Source organism: Phocoena phocoena, chromosome 1, assembly GCF_963924675.1.
Source record: "Phocoena phocoena chromosome 1, mPhoPho1.1, whole genome shotgun sequence".
Lineage (NCBI taxonomy): Eukaryota > Metazoa > Chordata > Mammalia > Artiodactyla > Phocoenidae > Phocoena > Phocoena phocoena.
In genome coordinates, this window is record NC_089219.1 from 163,096,864 (window position 1) to 163,121,475 (window position 24,612).

General features: G+C 33.8%; 1 protein-coding gene across 7 annotated transcripts in view; it reads left to right on the forward strand.

Moving 5' to 3' along the window:
* The window catches only part of CDC42BPA (CDC42 binding protein kinase alpha), a 323,215-nt gene that overhangs the window by 278,016 nt on the left and 20,587 nt on the right, over positions 1-24,612 (forward strand). For 4 of the 7 annotated variants that reach the window (XM_065875747.1, XM_065875737.1, XM_065875754.1 and 1 more), the window contains 8 exons: positions 8,304-8,387; positions 13,873-13,978; positions 16,435-16,571; positions 17,262-17,401; positions 18,659-18,740; positions 20,895-21,111; positions 22,105-22,167; positions 23,075-23,668. In XM_065875747.1, the coding sequence (XP_065731819.1) occupies positions 8,304-8,387; positions 13,873-13,978; positions 16,435-16,571; positions 17,262-17,401; positions 18,659-18,740; positions 20,895-21,111; positions 22,105-22,167; positions 23,075-23,668 (1,423 nt within the window). Of the gene's footprint in view, positions 1-4,331; positions 4,437-8,303; positions 8,388-13,872; positions 13,979-16,434; positions 16,572-17,261; positions 17,402-18,658; positions 18,741-20,894; positions 21,112-22,104; positions 22,168-23,074; positions 23,669-24,612 lie in introns of all 7 variants that reach the window. The other 3 variants (XM_065875718.1, XM_065875728.1, XM_065875764.1) reach the window with 2 other exon arrangements.

Sequence of the window (24,612 nt, forward strand, 5' to 3'; positions counted from 1 at the left end):
GTGTTTCTGAACGTTAAAAAATTGGATTACCTGCCACTTGTTTCTAAAATACTCCCAGCTACAGGATAAAGAAAATTGATGAAAACTGGATTTTTTCTGTTAACTTAGAGTTTTTTATTTACCAGTATAAAACAACATGTTAGATGTAAGCCATTTTTTAATCTATATCAAATTCGTATCAAGTGTTGGTATCTTTTTATTTTAAAACCAGGTTTCTTATATGAATGTTTTGCTATTTGTACTTGTTCAAATCTATAATTATTTTTGGAGTAGAAAAGACCCATTGATACATGTTCAAGATAAGTAGTTTTTGATCCTTTTGTTATTTATAAGAAGGCCATATTGCATAATTTGAGAAATTCTTGATCAGTGGGTCATCTGAAAATCAGATGTGAGCCACGGTGGAAAAAAACTTTTCTATTTTATAATACCATACTGCTCTAAAAATACATTTCGTGGTTTATTCATTAGAGAAGTCCTAATAGATTCAGGAAACATTATGGACTTTTTACATGACAGTGTTATGCATTATGGACAATACACTGAGATTCAGTTTTTCTGCTTTTTTTTTTCCCAAGCAGTAAGTAAAACTGACATTAGAGTAGATGTTTCTAATACCTATTCATCGGAATAACTCCTTAAAGTATGTTTACTTAGAAAAAGAATCAGTTAATCAAAAAACAGAAAAAAATCACATGTACATGAAGAGGTTTCTTATTTTTCTCAGTAGACGGCAGCTTATAAATATTGAGTGAATTGCTTATACTATTCAGTTAAGATTTGTTTCCAAGACCTTCCTTCGGATTATATCAAAATATACTGTCCAATCAATATTAGCTATTGTTCCTTATTATTTCCCCTATTTTATTATTCTTTCTATAATCATAAACCCAACTATGAATTAAGATATCTCTGCTATTGATGTATATCGTATTTATTAGCTTTTCCTGCATTATTAATTCAAGTCATTGCGTACATTTAATGCTGTAATTTTTTTATAATACAAAGAACTTTTAACTTCCTTGGCTTTAATATAATATTAGTGATTATGTTTGTTTCAAAGGTAAAAGTAACTAATATACTATTAATCAATTGCTTTGCTGTCATTTTTATATCTGAATCATTGCCAATTAATTATTAAAATTAATTTTAGGGTATCTGTAAATACTGGCATATAGTCATTGAGTATTCTGAAAGTTTAGTAAAATTAATTGCTTTTTAGTAACTGGAATTACAAATTAATTATAAACGCATTGGTAAGCATGTAATTATAGATAAAATTAATAACATCTTGAAAACCATAGTTGTGTTGGGGTTAACACTTTGATGAAGAGAATATGTAAGTGATACTGTATTTTTCTTGTTACTGGTAACCTCTTTTGAGATATTGTTTATACTGGTAGTAATCCAGAAAGGAAATGAAATATTAAAATCTATTAATCTAATTAGCTATTAGCTTCTACTAGAGTCTCTTAAAAGACCTGCGAATGTTTTTTATAGTTTGATATTCAAGACTTTCTTGCCATGAGTTTATTTATCTTTACCAAATTTTTGTGTCCTTGTCTTTATGAGAAACACACTTGGAAAATAAAGTGGTAATTTTTAAACTTCACTTATACATGCATGGTTTTTTTGAAATCACAGCATCATTGTAAATGGCATAGTTCAACTCTTTAATAAGGTCAGTTAATGCCATCTCAAAATATTATTTCAATATTTCTTACTTTGAATTTTGTTCAACAAAACTGTCTTGATTTTGTTTAATCTCTGGAATTAATTTTACTTTAAGAGCATAAAGCTCCAAAAAGCTAGTGTGGAAATTTTCATTATTCTATTTTACTATAATTAGGATGGGTTATTTTTAACATTTAAATGTTTTCCACTTCTGAAAAGCCAGTTTTAATCTCCTTCAGCTAAGAAAATCATTTTAAAATCTGTTCTCATTTCTATTGTTTTCTTTCATTTCATTGATGAGTAAAAATTTTTTAGGAGAAAAAGATTTATAATGCCAGTAATTCTTCAGAAGGGCCAAGAGTGTTTCTTTTCTTTGCCAATATCAAACTGTCATAATGTCACATTTTTATAGGGTCATGAAACATGCTAGTAAATGTTTTAATGATCAACTTGATTTTTAGGTTTGACAGTTTTCATGATGTGAGCCCCCCTTTAGAGCACATATTGGCAAAATGGCTTAAGGTGGTATATTCTAATTTCAGCACAGGAAAGTATATAAAACAGTGTGTTCAACTTCTGTCAGTATGTGTCCATATGGCACAAAGAGCAAGCCTGCTTTAAAATTTCAGCCAGTACTATTGGGAGCAGCAATGTCTTGCCTTTCTCATTTTTGAAGAATTTTTAAAGTAATTGGACCCAGAGGTACAAAGCCACTATATTTGCTGTATTAAATTTGCTCCTCTCAGAAAGTTGAGAATCACTGTCTTATTTTAAAATCTGCTTCAAGTAAAATGGAACCAAATTGTTTCTGAATTCTCATTATCACCTTTTTTAAATACAGCACTGTCCTTCACACAGGAACTTCTGATTTTATGTCTTTTAATTAATCTGTGGGCTAAAGGCTTTTGTGTGACAGGTCAGAACGTTAAATTTTCTTAAAATAATCCAATTTTTTTACAAGTAGCAAATCCTCTATTTGGACACTTCTTTAAAACTTTATGAGATCATTAACTTGATTATTTGAGTCAGTTTTAAAATTCTTATTAGTGTAAAATGTATCAGTATTGCTTATGAATTCCATTTTAATCGAACCTACTCCCCCATGGACTTTTTATTCAGCTTGCAACTTATATAAACTTAGGGAAACCAGAAGTAGATTTTTAGAAAATAAAAGACATTTTGCCTTATTCCCAACCTAGGGTCATATTTCAGATTAACAATTTGAACTGATAACCTTCTCCATGGCTGTCCCTCAGTAAAATTGTGAACTAGGTAAAATTTGACTGGAATCCCATTTTCTTCTTTCTTTTACTCTCCTGTTCCTGAGCAAAGTTCATTGTCAGTCTCCATGATCACTAAATTACTTTGACTGTCTCTACTGTGGAGTTGCCTTGGTACAACAAAAAAGAGTCCTGAATTTGGAGTCAAGAGATGAGATTCAGGCCTGGCTCTCCCACCTCATAAGGCATACTAGTTTTATGAAATTATCCACATCACACACACAGAGCTGACATACAGCTGGGATGCGTCGGTTCAATGGTTCGGTTTTAAAATATGAAATACTCTCCTAGCTGTTAGTACATAGCTGCTACTCCAGGTCCCCTAGATGCCCTTACTGAGATCCTTCCTGTCCCCGTTTCTCCCGAATCCAGTAGCTAAAGGTTTAAGGCCTGGCTGCCGGCCATCTTAGTCGGTCCCACCAAAGTCTTGCCTTGCGGTTTGCCGGAATACCTGCCCATGCCCACCACCAAGGGAGGTCACAGGTGGGCACCAGCAGAGGGCTACTCCAGTATTTGCCAGCCCACTAGCCAGTCCCTAAAATAGTAACCATAATAATAATAGAGAAAAAAAAATTTTTTAAACCTTTTTAGTACGTGTTTAAAATCCTTAAGCTGATTACTCATTTTATTGATTTTGTAAATCAGTAAATGCTGATTTACAATAAATGCTGACCTCAGCATTGTTCTTGCTGCACAACATACTTGAAACAAATTCCCTAACCTTCCCAGGTTGTCTTCATTGCTTTTCATTTAAAAAACCCAACCCTGGTAATTTTGAATATTGCCAAACTGAATATATATCATTGATCAGTGTGTTCCATAGGATCTTTTATGCTAAATTTTAACCCGAAGCATCTTCAGTTTCTAAAAATACTTGGTCAGAAGGTGCGGCTGAGTATAAGTGCCAGTATTTCTGCTGCTGCAAAACAAAAAGAGAATTTAATTTAGTGACAAAGCTGATAGGTTTGCTTCTTTTACTTTCAACTAACGCCTCGTAGAGGACCAAATTTCATTCTTATCAAGGACAAACTTATTTGTAATCTGCAGTACATATTTCTATTAAGTACTCTGCATTTATTTCACATGTATGATTTATTTTGTGGAATACAAGTGAAAAACACACAGTAGCTCGAAGTAAGAGATCAGTGGTGAAGATTGGAGCATTTGTTAACTACTGTTATCTTGACCTTTGTTTAAAGCTAGTGGTTATGTTTTTGTATAATGACACATCCCTAATGTGAATATTCAAACTAACGTTTGTTATTCTCCTTTCTCAAGAATGTTATCGTGATCATGCCTTACAGAAATTTACTAAGAGCTGCACATTGTTTAAAAGTGATTTCTTGGGTTTTTGTTTTTCCTGACTTATTTTCCTAGACTGATCCCGTTGAGAACACATATGTACGGAATCCGAACGTCAAGTTTTACATCCAGTCAAGGTCCACATCTCCTTCCACATCTAGTGAAGCTGAGCCAGTTAAGGTGCCTCACTGGAGCAGTCTTGCTCCCCAACTTTTCACTTGTGTCAGGAAAGAGGGACTTGCAAAAACAAGTGAAATCTGACTCTCTTCTTTTAATCAAATGTATTGTGTAATAAGTCACAGTATATTGAAGATCATTACATTTGACTGATAATATAGATAGGATTATAAAACTGAAGTAAAAAATGGTCCCCCCAACTTCAACCCAAAATAGACAGAAATTTTATTTAATTTTAAAGTAGTCTTTATCTTAAGTAGAGAGCTATATAGAACAGAGGACAGAGTTGTGTGAATTTTGGAATTATCAGATAAAAACTCTGTGGACACATGGCAGTGTCAGGTGCCATTCTCATACTTTAATTCTTCTAATCAATCTAATAAGATATGACATAACTGTTACTTCATAAATAGAACTGAAAATTGCCACTGCTGGCAGCTGAATAGTTTATTCTGTTAATCAGCAATAGGCATCCAACCTTTTAATACTTAAATCATGCCTTTTAATAGCGCGAAAACAGTGTTGTGTTTGCACCTTATGTAAGTAAATGGTTTAAAACAGCCAACTGGCCACCTTTGTCAACAAGTCAGAGGATGTATTATTCCTCAGTTAATGCTATCCTGCCTCAGATGCAGTTCTGGTTACTCAAGCTTTACAATTCTGACATGGCTCCCTTGTTTCCCATTTGGTCATCAGACAGAGCTGTGTCTAGTTTTCCAATAGAAGCAGATAGTCCCATTTTGAAAGCTGTCTGAAGTGAAGTTTGAGTTGTAGTCAGATTCTGACTTGGTTTTTTCCAACCCTGTGATAGACTGCTTGGTTAAGTTGATGATACCCTCTGATTTTAGATTTTCATTGTTTTAATATTTTGAGTTTATGCATTTTTATTTTAATGTTAGAATATTTAAAGCATACAGAAAATAATATTATAAATACCCACATAACCACCATCCACAGATTTAACATATATGAACATTTTGCCCCAAAATTTGTATTAAAAAGAAAGAAAATATTCCTGACAGTTGAAATAACCTTCCCTTACCATTCCCCCTCTCCTTTTCCAGACATATCTAAATACCCTGAAATTGGCATACTCCCTTTCTTCCTTACTTTTACATGTTTATTTCATTTGCATCCATAAACAATACATAATAGTGTTTGTTGTATATTTAAATTTTATACAAAGGTTATCTGCATCTTATACGGATACATGTCTACTTAGTTCATTCATTATAACTGTTGCATAATATTTCATTGTATGAATATACCACAACTATTTATCCATTCTCCTGTTGTTGGATATTTAGGTTGTTTCCAGTTTTCTGTTATTACAGTCGCTGCTGAAGTGAACATCCTAATAGCTATCTGCTTTTGCAAATGTGCAGAGTTTGTTCACATATATACCTAGAAGTGGAATTATTGGGTTGTGTGGAATATGCATTTTCAGCTTTAACTAGATCTTGTCAAATTATTTTCCACAGTGGTTGGACCCGTTTTCACTCCCACCAGCAGTGTGTGTGTGAGTGAGTTCCCTATTTCCCCACATCCTTCCAGCCCTTGGTACTGTCAGACATTAACTTTTGTCTATTTGATGGGTATAGAGTGGCATTTTTGTTTTAATTTGCATTTCTCTGATTTCAAGTGTTATTCAACATCTTTTTATATGTTTATTGACCATTGATGATTTGCCTGTTCATGTCTTTTTGTCTGTTGTTCTATTGAATTATTTTTCCACTTGTTTTGTAATTGTTCTTTATTTATTCCGGATACTAATTCCTAGCTGGCTATATGCATTGCAAATATTTTCTTCCAGTCTGTGGCTTATTTTAAAATTTTATTTGTCGTATCTTTTTGTCTTGCAACAGTTTTTATTTTAAAGTAGCCATATTTGTCAGTCTCTTATGACTTCTGCTTTTTATGTCTTTTTAAAACAGTTCTTCCCTATGCAGCAGTTATAAAGATTTTCTTCCATATTTTCTTCTAAAAGTTTTTAAATTTTGCTTTTACATGTTTAGGGCTTTGATCAAACTGAAATTTGTTGTTATGTATTATGAGAAATGGAGTTCAAATGTTTTTCTTGTATGAACCACCAACTCTCCTATATTTCCCCCATTGATTTGTAAATCTATCTCTGCTTTATATAAATGGGTCTGTTTGGGGATTCTCTGTTCTCTTTCATTGTTCTTTCTGTCTGGGATTCTCTGTTCTCTTTCATTGTTCTTTTTGTCTATTCCTGTACCGACATCACATTGTCTTAATTATTGTAGCCTTAAAATAATTCCTGATACCTGGTATGATCAGCCACTCCCACATACCTTGTTCTTCTTCCTTTACTTCTTGACTCTTTAGTTTTTACGTATGATTTTTAGGTTCAGCTTGTAGTTTCCATGTAAAGCTTTTGATTGGATTTGAATTTATAGATTATCTGAGGAGAACTGATCTCTTTGTGATATTGGGCCTTTCCATCTATGAACATTATTTAGATATCTTTTTATATGCTTCAATAAAGTTTCATTATTTTCTTCCTGAATATACTCCAAATTACTTGTTAGATTTGTTCCTAGGAAGCTTAAATTTTTATTGCTATGGTGAATGGGATCTCTTTAAAATATGTTTTCTAAATTAGGCATTGCTGGTCTTTATGGATTATGATGATCTTGGATTCAGCACCCCTACTTCACCCCTTTTAATTCTAAAAACTTCTCTTGGACTTTCTATGTAAATTCTAGTGACAATTTTGTTTCCTATGAATTGTTCTTTATTAACTTTCATAAAGGTTTTGTATTCATCTCTTTTATTTCATATTTATTTTTTTAAATGATAAATTGGGTTTAATACTTTTTTCAAGCTATTTAAAAGTTAATTAAATTTAAATTAGAACTAAACTCATAGTTAAGTTGAAAACTCTGAGAAGCCCATCTAAATTCCACTTTAAGGCTATCATGTGTATAAAATATTTGGATTTTGGAGGTTATATAGCAACAAAGGCAAAGAGGGACCATCCATTTTTCTCTTAATATTTTAGAATATTCTGTAACTTTACACAAAGCTAGCTTTTCCCTCTTGCTTGCTTGCTTGTTTAGCAGCCTAAAAGGAAGTCATTCGTCATATATTTTTTTTTACACTTTGCTAATAAGTGACTCTTTTTTTCCACAATAACATCCAGTAAAATCACTGGTTCCTTTCATTCAAAGAAATATCTTACAGTAATATGCCATAAAATAAAGATATGGCAAGTAATTAAATTTCTGTCAGTTCGGAATTCCAGTAATATTAAACAATCTAACTCCCTTCTTAGAAATTACTTTCTTCACAAAAATCCCACTAATCAATCAATCCATCAATCAGTCAATCTCTATATCTCGCATGCGCTCTCTCGCTCTTTCTCTCTACACACATACACACAAATCCACAGAATTGTATTCCATATATGTAATGTGCATCCTGTATATAGAAGTCAAAGGAGTTAAAAGAATCTTCTAAATATTTTGATTATAAATCTTGCTTTAAAACTCTTTAAGATACTTTATACAATTAATATGGCATTTTCAGTTGAACTTGAAAATTAATATCCTAAATTTTATGTAGGCTACATGCTATGACTTTCTTGTGTTCTTCTGTGGGTTCTCTTTTACAAGTTATTTATTTTTAAATTTCCAGACTGAAATAATTTTTATAAATTGAACAAATATTTTATTTGTAGATATTGCAGGCAGAAATTTAAATTATCAACACTAAGAATTTTAGCTTCATTGAGATAATTTTTCCTTATTGCTGTTTTGTTTGGCTGTGTTTACTTTTATTTTTAGTGATGTTTGAAATAGATGAAGTGTTTTATGACATTTATTTCCTCTTTTCCCCTGGATTCAGACTGTAGACTATACTCCACTTCCAGTTCACACACCAACTTTAAAGAAAAAGGGATGCCCTGGTTCAACTGGCTTTCCACCTAAGGTATTCAATCTAGTGATAAGCATTGTATGTTGTGGGAAAAAAAAAAAAAAAAAGGAAAGAAGGAGAATGGATTTCTTCTGCTTTTTGTATGTGCCGTGATTTTTGCTATTAGATTCCTCAAAATTGTAAACATAAAAGCTGGGAAAGAGAATAAATTCTGTATGAGTGGAAATAATCACCACTAAGAAAGGTAGGACAAACATGCAAAGTTTGTTTTGTTTTAACTTCCATCTTCTTAAATTCAGTGTTTTGAAGTCTGTTACAGCAAGGAGTAGTGCTTGGAGTATGTACTGTAAGGAAGGCATTAAGTTGAGGCCACTTGTGGAAGAATCTAAAATTGAGCTTAATAAAACACTTAGAAAGAGAAATGTTTAGAGAAAAATTCAGATCATTTTTTTTCATTCCATTCAACATGACCATGTCCAAAGTATTGTATATGGTAGAACATGAAGATTTAGTTGCATATCTCAAGCTCCTACAAAGGAATTCTAGAAATTGGAACTCTCCATCCCCCGAGCATGAACTTCGGGTAAACCCCAGAATTAGAGACAGATTGATGCATCTGAAAAACTAATAAAATATACCAAAGTATATCTGGTATAAAAGAAAGCAACCAACTGAATAATCTATGCTAGATAAAATTGAGGCTAGACAGAACATGAATTTAAAATAAGCATAATAAGTATGTTCAAAGAGGTAAGAAAGGAAGTAAGTTGGGAACATGGGTCAGGATAAGGTACTTATAAAGAAAAATAATTTCCAGGTGCTTGACCTGAAAATATAACTGCTGAAATAAAGAACTCAAGTAACTGGCTTTAATAGCAGAATGAGCAAACTGGATGTAGCAGAAAAACAGGCTGTGAGATGGAAGATGAGGTGGAAAATATGAAAGTTAAGCTGTAAGACAGAAATAGTGTCTATCTATATAGCTGGACTTTCAAAAGAAAAGAAAAAATAGAGAGATGGAAATACTTAAAGAAATAATGACCTAATATTTCCCAGAAATAAAGGTGGAAATCCTCATACTGAAATACATTATTATGTGCTAAAAAGAGGAGGTAAGAAAACATTCACACTTGGACACATTATAGCAAAATTTAAGGATATCATAGATCAAGAGAAAATTCTAAAAACTTTCAAAGAGAAAGCAGATTATCTAAACAGAAGTCAAATTGATATTGGTCTTCTCAACAGCAACGAGATGCAAGAAGACAAGAAGTATGTTCAAAGTGTTGAAAGAAAAGAACTCTGAACCCTAAAATTCGTTCTGCTGATAGAAGTAAATAGCTAACAGGGTTAAAGGAAATTGCCCCTGGGAAGGACGACTTGGGGCAAAGGGGTACTTATGTTTTTGTTATAAGGATTGTGATACTATTTACTCTTAAAACTATATACATGTATTAATTTGATTTTAAAAGTTAAACATACATACATAGGAGAAAATGTAGAATTTCTCTGTGACTAGGGAATGAAAATAAGATCTCAAATCACAGTCATAAGGTGAAAACATTGATGGACTTTACTACATTAAAATTAAAGATCTTTCTACATTGAAAACATTGTTAGTAGGTGGTTAATAAGTGATGACAGACTAGGAGAGGATATTTGCAGTGTTTAACACCAGTAAGGGATTCATTTCTAGAACACAGTATATAAGAAGCTCCTGTAACTGCATGTGAAAAAGATTAGAAATCCAGTTTAAAATCTGTAAAATAATATGAGTAATTCCCATAAAAGGAAATCCTAATGGTCAGCAAGCATGTGAAGAAATGTCCGACCTTATTTATAATTGGTGAAATGAAAAATTAAAATAATTTAATAATTTTAAATTAATACTACTTTACACTCACCAGATTGTCAAAAATTAAGTAAGGTAGCATCAAGGATGTGAAGAAACACGCAGCTTCACACACAGCTAGTGGAATTTTAAACAGGTACAACCATTCTGGAGAACAACCTTGCTACTGGAATAGACATATACCACATAACCGAGCAATCTCATTCCTTCAGAAAAATTTTTACGCAGATCCATTAGGCAACATGACAGAGATTCTTAGTGCTGCATATGGTAACAGGGAGTTGGAAATAGAAGAAAGATAGGTAAAATATGGTTGATGTGTAACAAAATCACATTTATATAAATTAGCAACACTCAAAAAATATCTAATTCATAAGGCTGTGTACATATCCAAGGACCTGTGTAGATCACCTTAGATTGGGTGACAGATTTCATGGGGAAGGATGAGGAGTAGATCATCAAGGAAGAATTAAAAATAAAATAAGGCCAAATACAAGACCAATGTCAAGGATCTTAGTCCTTATGCTCTTTTCTAGGAGTTTTATGGACTCAGGTCCATGTTCAATCCTTACTCCATTTTGAGTTGATTTTTATGAGTGGTTTAAGATAGGGGTCCAGTTTAATAAATAAATAAATAAGGTAAAATAAAATTAGAGGGGCCTCCATGAAGCTCTGGTGATAATATTTCATGGACTGAATATTAACTCAATTTTTTACACCTATTGTTCCTCCCCAAAAAATAAAATAAGATTTACTTCATGTTTTTTAAAAGATGAAGGATTGAATCTATAATTATCTCAAAGTAAAAGTGTTTAAAAGGGAAAAAGGGTATTTAAAAAAAAACCTTTAATAAAGGTTTGCTTGAGATAAAGGCTCCTTGTCATTTATAGTGTAGAATCCTAATTATGTACAACTACTGATTTGTAAGTTTTCAAAAAGGATTGGTTCTACTTTGTTCTCACATCTTTTATTAAAAGTATTTTACCTTCTCTGTTGAGTAGCTTGAAGTCTGCAACACTGGCAAAATTGGAATAGAAAAGAACCCTTCTTTCTATTCACTTCTTTAAATTTCGAGATTATAGTTAATTCTCATTTTACTCCAAATTATCACATAATCTAAAATTAATTTGAGTTCATGCTTTAGGCTTAATGCCTCTTTTACTAGAAATATTTTTCTCCTCCTCCAGCTACCTTTTGTGGAAGCATTAGAAATCAGGTATTGACCAGGAGACAAGAAAGGGGATCTTAGAAAGATCCAGAAGCCAAGTGGTCTAGACCCTAGGGCTGAATTCACCTATCTTTTTGTTACTATTCATCTTCCCCCGCCCGCTCCGCACCAAAAAGAAATAAAACCAAAAACCTATTGTGTGTTGCCTAAAGTTTGATGCTCTCAGAATCATGTTATTCTTAGTTGGGATTAGTAAAACATGGACCATTTACTCTTCAGTAGTGAATCACGCCCACCTCCTACAATTTAACCAGCACCTGCCAGTTGATCATTGAAAATCAGTGCTTTGGTAAAACATTGTTTATCTTTCCTACTATTGCATACTTAGTTAAAATTATGACATCCTGAGCAGATCTCTGGGGAAAAAGTATATAATAAATATGTTTTATAAGCGATTTTTAGATATTGTGATGTAATACTATTAAATTTGTCATGGGCACGGTTATTTTATTACTGTCATTTCAGACATGTCTTCTTATCTTGTAGAAGAAGAAAAACAACAGTTACTTACCTTGAGCCATTGACTAATTCTTTCATTGTAATAGAAGCCTTTAGAACCAGTCAGTAACAAATTTTGCATTATTGCATTAACGTATTTTGAACAGTTGAAAAAGTTAGCACTAGAAAATTTACTCTCATAGTTCCTGAAAGTTAAAAAAACTAAGAGTAAAAATTAGTATACAGGAGAAATGTTGAGCAAAATTTTATGTGATGTTAACAAATCAGGTATTTTTATCCCAGGCACGGAGGCCTCTAGTCTTGACCTAACTGTGTCTTACATAGTCTGGTGGGGTTTTTTTTTAGGATCGTATTTTTCAGTTACATGTTTTTAAATTATCAAACTCTGAAAGATGGCAGAATCAGATCCGGGCTTGAATTTTAACTCTACCAATAACTGTCTATTCATGACTAATTTATTTAATCTCTCTGAGTTTCAGTTTCTTCATCTATGTGAAGAAATAATACCTATCTTCCCAGAGGCATTGTCTCCATTAAATGAGATGGTTGAGAAGTACTGGCACAATGTCTGCACCTTGGTTGTTGCTCAGTCCACATACAACAACTACAGAGCCAGTAGAAAGATAGTCTGTCCTCTACTTAGAATAAAGTCAGATCCCAGTGCTGCTTTGCAACTGACCAAAGGTCCTGAGGAACTTCTAGAATAGAATGGTTTGAGGTTGGACCAGAGTTCATGACTGCTCTAAATTTGAGAATCTCATTCCATTCCAGGACCCTAATATAAAAAGATGATCTACTTCTCTACGCTTGATTTTTTTTTTTAATTTCTTTTGTGGTATGTAAATATATCCCAGTTGAGAAGAGTAAAATTTATTTTTAACTTAAATTTTAAAGCTTTGAATATTCTCTTTAGTTTTTTGTTAATATGGTAAATTTCAACTGAAATACTACTACTTTAAAACTGTTTTCCATCAGTATTCCCATGTTACCAGAATACAGGATAAAGTTTTTACTAGTTTAAATCAATCACGCATATAAAAAAGAAATAATTAGCCAAATTTGTCTTCAGAATATGTTTTATAAATATGTTTATATTTATAACATACATACGTAAATATGTTTTGAATGCTTACTCTGTGCCAGCACTGTTCAAAAGGCTTTGTTTATATTAATGCTCACTTAACCACCCCACGAAGTAGATATTATTACGGATTCTATTTTATAGAATAAAGAAAGTGAGACACAGGAGTTAAGTAATTTGTTCCTACGTTCACACAGCAGAGTGATAGAACAGTGGCTGTAATTCATTTATTATTAAAACATGCTAAGAGTTCATTTGGAGAGGAAAGAAGTGTTCTAGAGAGCTGAAATGTACATTGGCGTACCACCATACAGATCAGCAAAGACTTAGAGAAGAACTTTAACTGCTGGGTTTTCAGTCTGTCTCTGGAATAATATATGTGTATTTATATCTGCTCAAGTGTAATACTGCCTGCTTCCAAGGGAGGAAACATATTTGTTAGGCATGTTACTTGTTCGTGGTCCCAGAAAATCAAATACATGATTTTTAGTAGGGACAAGAATTTTAAATTACTGTTTGTTCTTCGTAAGAAGGTATAAAAGCATATTAAATTTCTTTATTTGTATAGGTATAAATATGCAAAATTTCACCTAATGCATTGCCAAAGAACTTACAAAAATCCTGAATTCAAATTCATGAGCAAAAATTGCTAGTTTATTTTATAACTTTTCAAATGGCATTCAAGAGCAATTGATTATCATTTAACTTCTTATATTATTTTTAGCATAATCTAGCTCAGTATTGCCTAATAAAAATAGTTAAAGAGCATTAATTATAGAAAGATGTGGTGAGAAATGAAAAGAATTCATTCTACACCTAATTAGAAAACATTCTAGCAGCTGGTGTGGTTCACAGAGATTCATATTATGGAAATCCTTTAAATGAACAATGTGTGTGTGTTTATCAATTTGTTTTGCAGCGCAAGACTCATCAGTTTTTTGTCAAATCTTTTACTGCTCCTTCCAAATGCCATCAGTGCACCTCCTTGATGGTGGGCTTGATAAGACAAGGCTGTTCCTGTGAAGGTAAGAATTAACTGACAAGAAAATGTGACTAATTTAGTGTCCTGACATTTACTCCCTAAACTGTAATCAAATAGCTTTATTCTCTTTAAAAAGTATATAAATGTTTATTTATCTGACTTAATCATTTGCCTTTCTTTGGATAATAAACTGAACACCTTGCTAAAGTCTGTTGAATATTGGAAACTAGACAGATGGTCCCTAGAAACATTTTCTAGGGGAGCTATATTTAAATATGTTTCATTCATCTTTGTTTCATCATTCAGGAGAATTTGCGGTCCCCAAAACCCATTAACCTGTATGACAAAATATGTGAACGTTATTCTTGAATCTATTCATTTAATTTTACTCTTGTTTAATTTATTAGAGGAATTATTATTAATAAGTAGACAATGAAGTATCTTTTCACAAATATTAAATGTCGGCTACTATGCGTCAAAAGATATTTTATTCCAAGTGTTAGTAGCAGAGGTTTTTCCCTACCATTCATTGATCCATCCATCACATGCTCGCAGAATGCCTGCTCTGTGCTTCTAGGCACTGGGGATCAGGGTTCTATGTTCGGCTAGTTCTCACAAGCCAAGTGGAAGATCCTGATTGCATTATCTTAACTAGTCTCTTAGATGCATGGGTTTAGAGCAAAAGGAAATGGGCAGGCTTTAAAAGTAGAGATTTGAGAGTTATGAATGTGTGAAGTGATGAGTATGAATGATGTTTTCCAGGAAACACATGTACAGTAAAAAGAGAACAAGTATGAGGACAGAGCCTTGGCAAACATAGTTAAGGGGAGGTAAAAGGTAAAGATAACAAAGTAATCTGAGAAGGAATAGCCTCTGTCATTGACTAGGGAGGTGTGTCTGAGCCCAACGCAGAGAATTTGCCTTGTCTCATTGTGAAACTTAGCCAGTACTTATAAATGTGACTTTTTAATCTGTTTATCGGGAAAGAATCCTCGCAGCTACTTGGCTTTAGGTCCCTTGTCATTTTTTATGAATCAGAATCATTTGCAGTTCCATAGTAGGAATTTTTGAGATCTTCCCAATTCTCTTCCCTTCTAAGGGTCTCCTGCCATGAAATTGGGCCTGTCTTTTCTTCAGACTGACTCTTTGCAGCCTACCAATCTACCCTATAAAGCTGTGGAGATACATTGGACTCTGCTCAGGCTTTCATAAATGTATAATGTGGTTATAACCTCTAAAGATTCCTGTCATTTTAATTCTTCTTGGTTGAAATTAGATCCAGTATTGGACAATTATCTTATTGTTTCCATTGCCCCTTGGAAGAGAGATTTTTGCTTATTAAAGCAAATTGTAACTTGTTAGACACTCTACTTAGAAGTGAATGAGTTGTCTTACAGAAGATGAATCGTTTTTGACAGTCTGTACTAGTCCCTCTTGCCTCTCTGCTGGTTTTATATCCATTTGTGATATACAATCCATTTTCCCATGTGTATGTGTTCCCATGATGGTATCCCTTCAGTTCCTCTTTTATTCCTTCCCACATATTCTCCAGGATCCCCCTGAGAGTAGCAATTGTCTAAATAGATATTCTTAGTCTGTAACCTCTCCCAACAAGCTTGTTTGTTTTAAATATTTTAACCTTTAATTCTCAACCAACCAAGTCTCAGTGGAAGAGAGTTTATTTTTATTTATCATTTTGTCTTAGAATCTCAAGTTCATCATTTAAGTATCAAGAGGTATCATGGCAATACTGTTGGTAGTTACATATGCAGGCTCTGAGCAAGACTGCCTGGGTTTGAATTCCAGCAATGCCCCTTAACAAGTTCTGTGACCCAGGGCCAGTCATATGTAAATTGGGATGATCTTACCTCGCTTAGATTATTACAGAAAAAATTAAAAACACTCAATAAAGTTAACTACTATTATTATCTTAGTAGTAATTTAACTATATACAATAATATCAATAACTCCTAAAATTTAAATTATACCTTCTTAATCACTGAACAATTTAAATTTCAAAAAGAGGGATTGGTAAAATTTGCCAGATATTGAAAAGATGTCAGGTAATTTAACATCCATCAGTAACTCTTGCAAGAGAGATTTCAGGTCAGATACCAAATTGCAGTGAGATGAAGAGTTAAAGAAAACTACAGAAGCTACTCTTTTAAGAATTCAGTTTAAAACAGTTGTTTTATTTGCAAGGTTAGATTTTTTTTTCCATCTATTTGCTTCTCATTTTGATCACTAGTGTTAACACAGAACGCTAATATTACGTATTACAGTAATAAAAAAGTATTTACTACTTCTCACTGAAATTCTTACTGGTGAGCAAATAAATCAGCTCCCCAAATGACAAAAATATTGTCAAGTTGTTTAAAATAAAATCAGAGGTAAGCATGCATTTAACATGGCACTTTGCATGTAATGAGTGCTCAGTGAATTTTCTCTTTGTAAAAACGGATTTTTATTGAACACTGTTTCTTTTTTCCCCTCCAAAAGTGTGTGGATTTTCATGTCACATAACTTGTGTAAACAAAGCTCCAACTGCTTGTCCAGTTCCTCCTGAGCAGACAAAAGGTCCCCTGGGTATAGATCCACAGAAAGGAATAGGAACAGCATATGAAGGGCATGTCAGGGTAAGTATGATTAGGTTGGGTTTAGATTAATCTTTTAAGGCTTCTTAATGAATTAAAGAAAGTCACCTTACAAACACAGTCCTTGACAGAAAATTAGGTGAATAAAATTCATCTAACAGCTTTGCTTCATTCAGAGTAATGATCTGAAAACAAAAACCTAGCTTTTGCTCAGTATAAATTCCAAAACGTCTCAAAATTTTCTGTACTGTCCCTGTATTGTAATGAACAGATGTTGAAATCCCCATAAAGGAGTCTGGCTCTTCATCTTGCTGGAGAGGTGGCATATGCCTATGAAGTATGAGATATTGTCAAGACATAATCTTACTTGTGATCTTGAATAATATTTAAAGTGTAAGCTGCTTTTCGTCCTACTATCAAATTTGGCTTTTATGCTACTTAGAAATCCATGAACGTTATTTTAATGAATCACTATAGAGAAAATTAAAATGGTACCATTAACGTTTTTTTCAGAATATAATGTCAGTGTTTGAAGAATGTGTTATCACACTTTCTCATGTTATTAATGATGTATGTGTACCATCTGCTACTTTACCAGACACAGTGGCAGACTTACAACACGTGCACACTGTCTTTAGGTTTTCATCATGCAGTTACATATGTAATTAAAGGGGCTCTGACTGACATTTCAGTTTAGGTTGTTTTGTTTGTTTGTTTGTTTGCCTGTCTAAGATCCCTAAGCCAGCTGGAGTGAAGAAAGGATGGCAGAGAGCACTGGCTGTAGTTTGTGATTTCAAACTCTTTCTGTATGATATTGCTGAAGGAAAAGCTTCTCAGCCCAGTGTCGTAGTCAGTCAGGTGATTGACATGAGGTAAGTTTGTGAAGGTGAAAATATTTGTATCTTTGCAACATAGGAATGAAAAGTGTGTGATTTTTCTTATAATTGCATTGCCATGTTTTTATTTAAATCTAATTTAATGTTAATTTTCTCATTTACTAATATTGCAATCGTAACATAATTAAAAATATGAAATAAGGTGTAGTTATAGAACAGGTTGATGTGTGTTGTGTCAGGGAGAAGAAGCTAATGTTTGAAACCAAAAGACCAGTTTAAAGGTTGCTGGGGTACTGGAGTCTAATGTGTGTAATGTTCATATCATCACCTAAAGTAAAGGCTTAGGTGTAATTCCAATGTGAGGAAGGGAAATAAAAATCTCAAAATCGAACAGGCTCTTGGAATATAAAGTGAACCAGTGAACATTTAAGTATACCTCTTGAATGTTTCTAGTTTCATTTTTGAGACTCTTCCCCTGCCCCTTGGGGTGCTCTGCTTGCCCTCTTCTCGTGACTCCCTTAACGCTCTCCCTCAGTGATCTTATCGACTGCCATAGCTTCAGCCATCACCTCTGTGTTGACGACTCCCGGACACATGTCTCCAGTCCAGGTCTTTCTACAGTGCTCAAAACTAGAATTTCTAGCTCTGGCTCACATTGGCATTTCATACCAGCATTTCAAACACATTATCTTCCCCACAAATATGGAATATAGAGGAACAGATGCAAGAAATACTAGAATATCAGCAAGGAAAATTTGACAGAGCCTCCTAAGGGAGAAGAATCAAAGATAAGACTAAGATGTCAAGTCTTTAAGACCAAGAGAATGATGGTACCAGTAACCAAATTAAGGAAGTCACAAGGAATAAATTGTCGTGGAAGAAATCTGTCTTAGGTGTTGAAGGAACAGTAAAATGTCAGATGAGCTGTGTTGAAGGCACTTGAGATGTATTATGAGAGGAAAGAGGATGCAGTCTACTGGAGACCCTGGAGACCTACCAGGGTTCGAATCAATCTGTACTTACTGGCCTTTTGACTCCGAGTGATCCAGAAATGATTTCAAACTCTTGTATAATGTGGCACTGTTAAATTACTCTTGATAAATTACTTTTGGCACTATCAATTTACAAAGGGAGAAAATTCAAAATTTTTTTAAATTTAATTTGGATGTTTTATGTAATTAAATTTTAAGGATTGCTTCATATGTGTTATTTGGATACATGCCTAAAACCACACACACATACCCACATACACTGACTTTTACTGTTTCCATTGACTTTTACCTTTTCCTTCAGGGATGAAGAATTTTCTGTGAGTTCAGTCTTGGCTTCTGATGTTATTCACGCAAGTCGAAAAGACATACCCTGTATATTTAGAGTAAGTATGTGTGCTGTAATTTGATCACTGAATTATTCGCTTTTTATGAGTATACGTTTTGCCTTTCTATATAGATCACAAACTTATTTGGAATAGAACCAAATCTTATAGACAATTTGTGCTAAGTAAATATTTAATTAGTAAAAGACCAATAGAAAGCATGAATAGGGCTTTGCTCGTGGCGCAGCAGTTAAGAATCCTCCTGCCAATGCAGGGGACACGGGTTCGAGCCCTGGTCTGGGACGATCCTACATGCCACGTAGCAGCAAAGCCTGTGCGCCACAACTACTGAGCCTGCGTTCTAGAGCCTGTGAGCCACAACTACTGAGCCCGCGTGCCACAACTACGGAAGTCCGTGCACCTAGAGCCTGTGCTCTACAACAAGAGAAGCCACCGCAATGAGAAGCCCGCGCACTGCAATGAAGATTAACCCCAGCTCGCTGCAACTACAGAAAGCCTGCGTGCAGCAACAAAGACCTAACACAGCCAAAAATAAAATAAATTTTTAAAAAAAGAAAGAAAGCGTGAATATATGGCTTCTAAAATAGATTTCCTCTTGGATAATATTTTTGAGTCACAATTCAATTTTCAGATAAGCACTACAACATGAAAAAATGAATAAGCATGAGATTTCTCAATTTTTTAAAAAATAGAAGTTTAAGATCTCATTTAAAAAGTCAGTATGTTTCAGTTCTATTGCTTTGTAATAACCACTCCAAAACTTAGTGGCTTAAGCCAACAGTGGTTTATTTCTCACCATTCTGTGGGTCAGTCCTTCAGGTGTACAGTTCTGGTGTCAACTGGGGGCACTCATGTGACTGCATTCAGCTCGTTTGGAGCAGGAATATCCAAAATGACCTTACTCTCACGTCTGGGGCCTTGGTGCTGGCTGTTCGCCTTGGTACTTGGCTGTTCACTGGGCCACCTCAGTTCTCTGTATGAACTCTCTCCACGTGGTCTCTAATCATCCACTAGTCTGGCTGAGCTCTCCATGACCGACTTCCAAGAGAACAGAGGAAGCTGCCAGGCCTTTTAAGGACTAGGCTCAAAACAGGCATAATAACCCTTCTCCATTCTGTTGGCCAAAGCAAGTCATGAGGTCAGCCCGGATTTAAGAGAAGGGGAAATAGACTGCATTTCTTGATAAGAAGAGTGGGATTCCATAGAAGAATTGTTGGTAGCCATCTTTGGAGGCTGTCTAATACAGGGCCATCTCGAATTGGTGAATTAAGGTAATAGAGGTTAATAAAAAGGGCTGTTGCCTTAATGGTATGCCTATATGCTTTGTATTTGTCTATGAATCTTGTATATGAGGAAGGTCAGACAAAGACCATACTTAGTCTTTCAGTTCCTAGACCAACAGCTATTCTCTCACCAGTACCAAGGGATCCTACAGAGGCCCACTTATCTTAACTGATTCTAATTGTGGGATTTTATTGTCACTGCTGCTTAAATTACTTTGAATAACGGACCCATATATACATAATTCAATTCTGTTCTGATTATAGTGTCATTGTATAATTATAAACCTTCATTTAAATACTAGCTCAAGTGATCTGGTCTTTCCCTGAGATGAGTTATTGTTATGAAGTAATAGAGAATCTTAAGTACTTCCGAGTATTTTTGACTTTTTTAAAACAAGTTGAAAATCAGTACAGTGTAGTGCTTACAAGCGTGGACACAGGATTCCAGTCTAGTTGTGTGTCCTTGGAGAAATTAATTTATCTGCATCACAGTTTTTTTCATATATAAAATCAGAATATAATAACAATACCTACCTTGTAAAGATGTTGATAGAGTTAAATGAGTTAATACTTACAAAGTGCTTTGATCAGTGCCCAGTAATTACCCAATAAATGTCAGTTGCTGTTGTTATATGACTGTGTGTAATGGATTTTTTAGTGATAGTATTCTTGCACTTTGCGGCAAAGAAAATACAAATGACACTAACATTTAGAACGGTATCTACTACCTTAGTCATGAATTCTAATGCTAAAACTATTCTTCTGATTATGAATAGCTAAACTCTGTTAAAGGTATCACTTAATGAATGCTCATTTTGTTGGCTAGTGCTAAGTGAACTAGCATCAGTATAAAACTGGCTTAAAAGGTATCTGTTTGCTGATGTCATGAATTTTGATTAAATTGTTCTAGGTCACAGCTTCCCAGCTCTCAGCGTCTAATAACAAATGTTCAATCCTGATGCTAGCAGATAGTGAGAATGAGAAGAGTAAATGGGTGGGAGTGCTGAGTGAATTGCACAAGATTTTGAAGAAGAACAAATTCAGAGACCGCTCAGTGTATGTTCCCAAAGAGGCTTATGACAGCACTCTTCCCCTCATTAAAACGACCCAGGCAGCTGCAATCATAGGTATGAATTCATAACATTTATCTTGTTATAATTGTTTACCTTGTCAGCAGGGACTGGTTTTCATCTAGGAATCCCAGTGTCTAACATTGTATGTGTTATATCACAGATGCTCAGTAAATGTTTATTGAATGCATGAGGCCATATTAGAACTTTATTTTTCAGTAAACAAGAATAAATATACTTTACAAACGTATTTTCTTCTGAAAAAGCAACAATGCTGAAGATTAACCTATTAATGAATCGATTTTCTGCTTGTGTGACTTAGAAAAAGTTGTTTAAAGCATAAGCCGTTTCATAAAGCATAAGTTTCCTATGTAAAATGTAGGTACTAATTACCTTGCAAAGGTTACTGTGAAGTTTAAATAAGATGGAATGTGTAACACAGAGTGTTCCATATATAATATGCCCTCAAAAATGGCAGCTTTTCTGTCTGGAGGGTTAAATTTTCACTATATTCTTACGTACACTGCCCACTCTTTTGTTACTTTCTAGGAAATAATGAAAAGTTTGATGAGTAGGGTTCAAATGCCTTGCACAATTTTTCCCTCCCCAAACAAGAAATGGAACTGGACACAGGGTGCTAACAAACTAGGGGTTTTTTTCTTTCACCTTTTATTGAATAAACATTTATATCTTTTTATAAGCATTGATATAAATTATTTTCTAATGATTGTTCTATTTAAAAAGATATATCTTTTTATAAGCATTGATATAAATTATTTTCTAATGATTGTTCTATTAAAAAAGATATCTTTTTATAAGCATTGATATAAATTATTTTCTAATGATTGTTCTATTAAAAAAAGACACGAGATAATATTTACCACAGTAATCTGAAAGGAAATTTAATAGTGCAGATTGTTATTGCTATTTTTGATGATTTATTTTATTTATTTGGTTTTTTGTACCAAATTTCTTTTGTTATCTGTTTTATTCTATGAATTTACATAGTTTCTACCTAATAAAAATACTTCATATTTATGTCTTATATAGATCATGAAAGAATAGCTTTGGGGAATGAAGAAGGGTTATTTGTTGTGCATGTCACCAAAGATGGTAAGAGAAAATTATTTTGGAGAAAATATTATTGATAGAGTATTCTAACCTACAGATTCTGAATTCTAAAAAGAGCAGGATTTGCTCTTATTTATTCTATAATGGAAATTTTCCAGGCCTAACTGGATACGTTTATAAGTCAAAAGATAATTTTTTAATTTTTATACTCCATCTGGGTTCTAAAACTTCCATGTGTGTTGTCTTCCTTGTGTCATTTTATTTACAGTTCTGCTGTGTGAACTCAGATTGCATTTCTAAAGATGGTACATGAAAGAAAAATGCAACTTGATGTTTTTCATAGTTCTAACAGTACTAGGAGTGGTAACAGTCATTAAAATGTGTTTGTTGTTGGGGTCTTTTATCCCACAGTTTAACACAACAGATTTCTTTTTAGGGAGAAATTAAATACTGGGTGAAATAAAAAGGAACCCATTTAACTTAGCGTTCTTGAATACAGTGTTCTAAGTTCTGTCTTTATATCAAGTTAGATCATGGGAAAACAATGCATTTAAACTTCATTAATTTGTTACCCAAAGAAATACCTTTAGTGAAACATGAGTTACTCAGTTTTTAAAAATAGTAACCCCATGGTAAACTTCCCTAGGATTTGGTGAGAATAAAGAGGTTTTCCTTAAAGATCTGGCATGCTTTATCACATGGGAACTCTCTGCCATGGCTGCCAGAAATCTCAGTGCTAAATTTAATACCTTACTACAGACAGGTTAAATTATCTTATAATGGGTGTAATTATCTTCATCTTTCTCCATATGATTTCTGATCTCTCATTTTTTCTGTGTGTATCTCTGTCTTTATTATAAGTTGACCTATTCTTTTGAGTATAATTGGGATATAATTAATAGGTAAACAAAATATTTTGCAGTTGATTTGTTATTGTTTCTTTGCATAGAAATTATTAGAGTTGGTGACAATAAGAAGATTCATCAGATTGAACTCATTCCAAATGATCAACTTGTCGCTGTGATCTCAGGACGAAATCGTCATGTACGACTTTTTCCTATGTCAGCTTTGGATGGGCGAGAGACTGATTTTTATAAATTGGCAGAAACTAAAGGGTGTCAAACCATAACTTCTGGAAAAGTACGTCATGGAGCTCTTACATGCCTGTGTGTGGCTATGAAAAGGCAGGTCCTCTGTTATGAACTATTTCAGAGCAAGACCCGTCACAGAAAATTTAAGGAAATTCAAGTCCCATATAATGTCCAGTGGATGGCAATCTTCAGTGAACAACTCTGTGTGGGATTCCAGTCTGGATTTCTAAGATACCCCCTGAATGGAGAAGGAAGTCCATACAGTATGCTCCATTCAAATGACCATACGCTCTCATTTATTGCACATCAACCAATGGATGCCATCTGTGCAGTGGAAATCTCCAGTAAAGAATATCTGCTGTGTTTTAACAGCATTGGGATATATACTGACTGTCAGGGCCGAAGATCTAGACAACAGGAATTGATGTGGCCAGCAAATCCTTCCTCTTGTTGTAAGATTCTCTTACTTTTCGCTGTCTTATCTTGCTGTTTCTTTCTTTTTCCTTCTCCTTCATCTCCTTTATGTATTCATTGTTAATAACAGGTGGTTTTTTAAGTCATCTTTGAGGTTTTTCCTAAGTATCAAGTATGTTTTACGTAAAGTAACCAACCATATGTAGTTAAGACCTAGGCCAACAGGGTCAGCATTAACAGGAACATAATTAAAGCTAATCTTCCTATGCAATATTTTACTTAGATAGATTTTTAACACATATTATTGTATTTTGAAATAACCCTAAGGAGTTATCTTCATGGTCCCCCCAAATATAGTGCTTGTGAGCACTAATAGCTCATAGGACTTATTCTAGAGAAGTGGTTACCTAGTGAATTATTTAATCAGTTATGTGAAGGTATGATGTAGTATTTGAAAAGTTATTCACTTTTACATTTTTATCTAGGTAGGTAGATACGTTCAAGAAACATTAATGTATTAATAAATTATTGAATACTTATTATGTGTCATTTTACTGTAAGAGATATAACATTGAGCAAAATAGACAGTCTTACCCTCACAGAGCATGAATGCAGTCGAATGGATTCCTGACAAAACAAGTTGCAGTAGAATATATGTGCTCTGATAGCAGAAGTACAGAGTTCCGTAGAGGCATGTAGGAGGAATATCTAATCCAACACATTTTGTTTTTAGTGGAAGATACTTTGAGCATGTTTAAATGCCGAAGGGAAATAGCCACTAGGGAGCCAGGGAAAGGTTGATGACTATATGGTAAATACAGGAAATAGAGTAAGATCCCCAAGAGGCCAAAAAGGATGGAAGTCAGAATATAGGGGAAAGGATTTGGAACAGGAGGAGTAAAACCTCTTCCACTGCAACAGGATAGGAGGAATGGTGGGTATGAGTATAGTCAAGTTTAAAAGTTCAATATAAGAAAGTTTA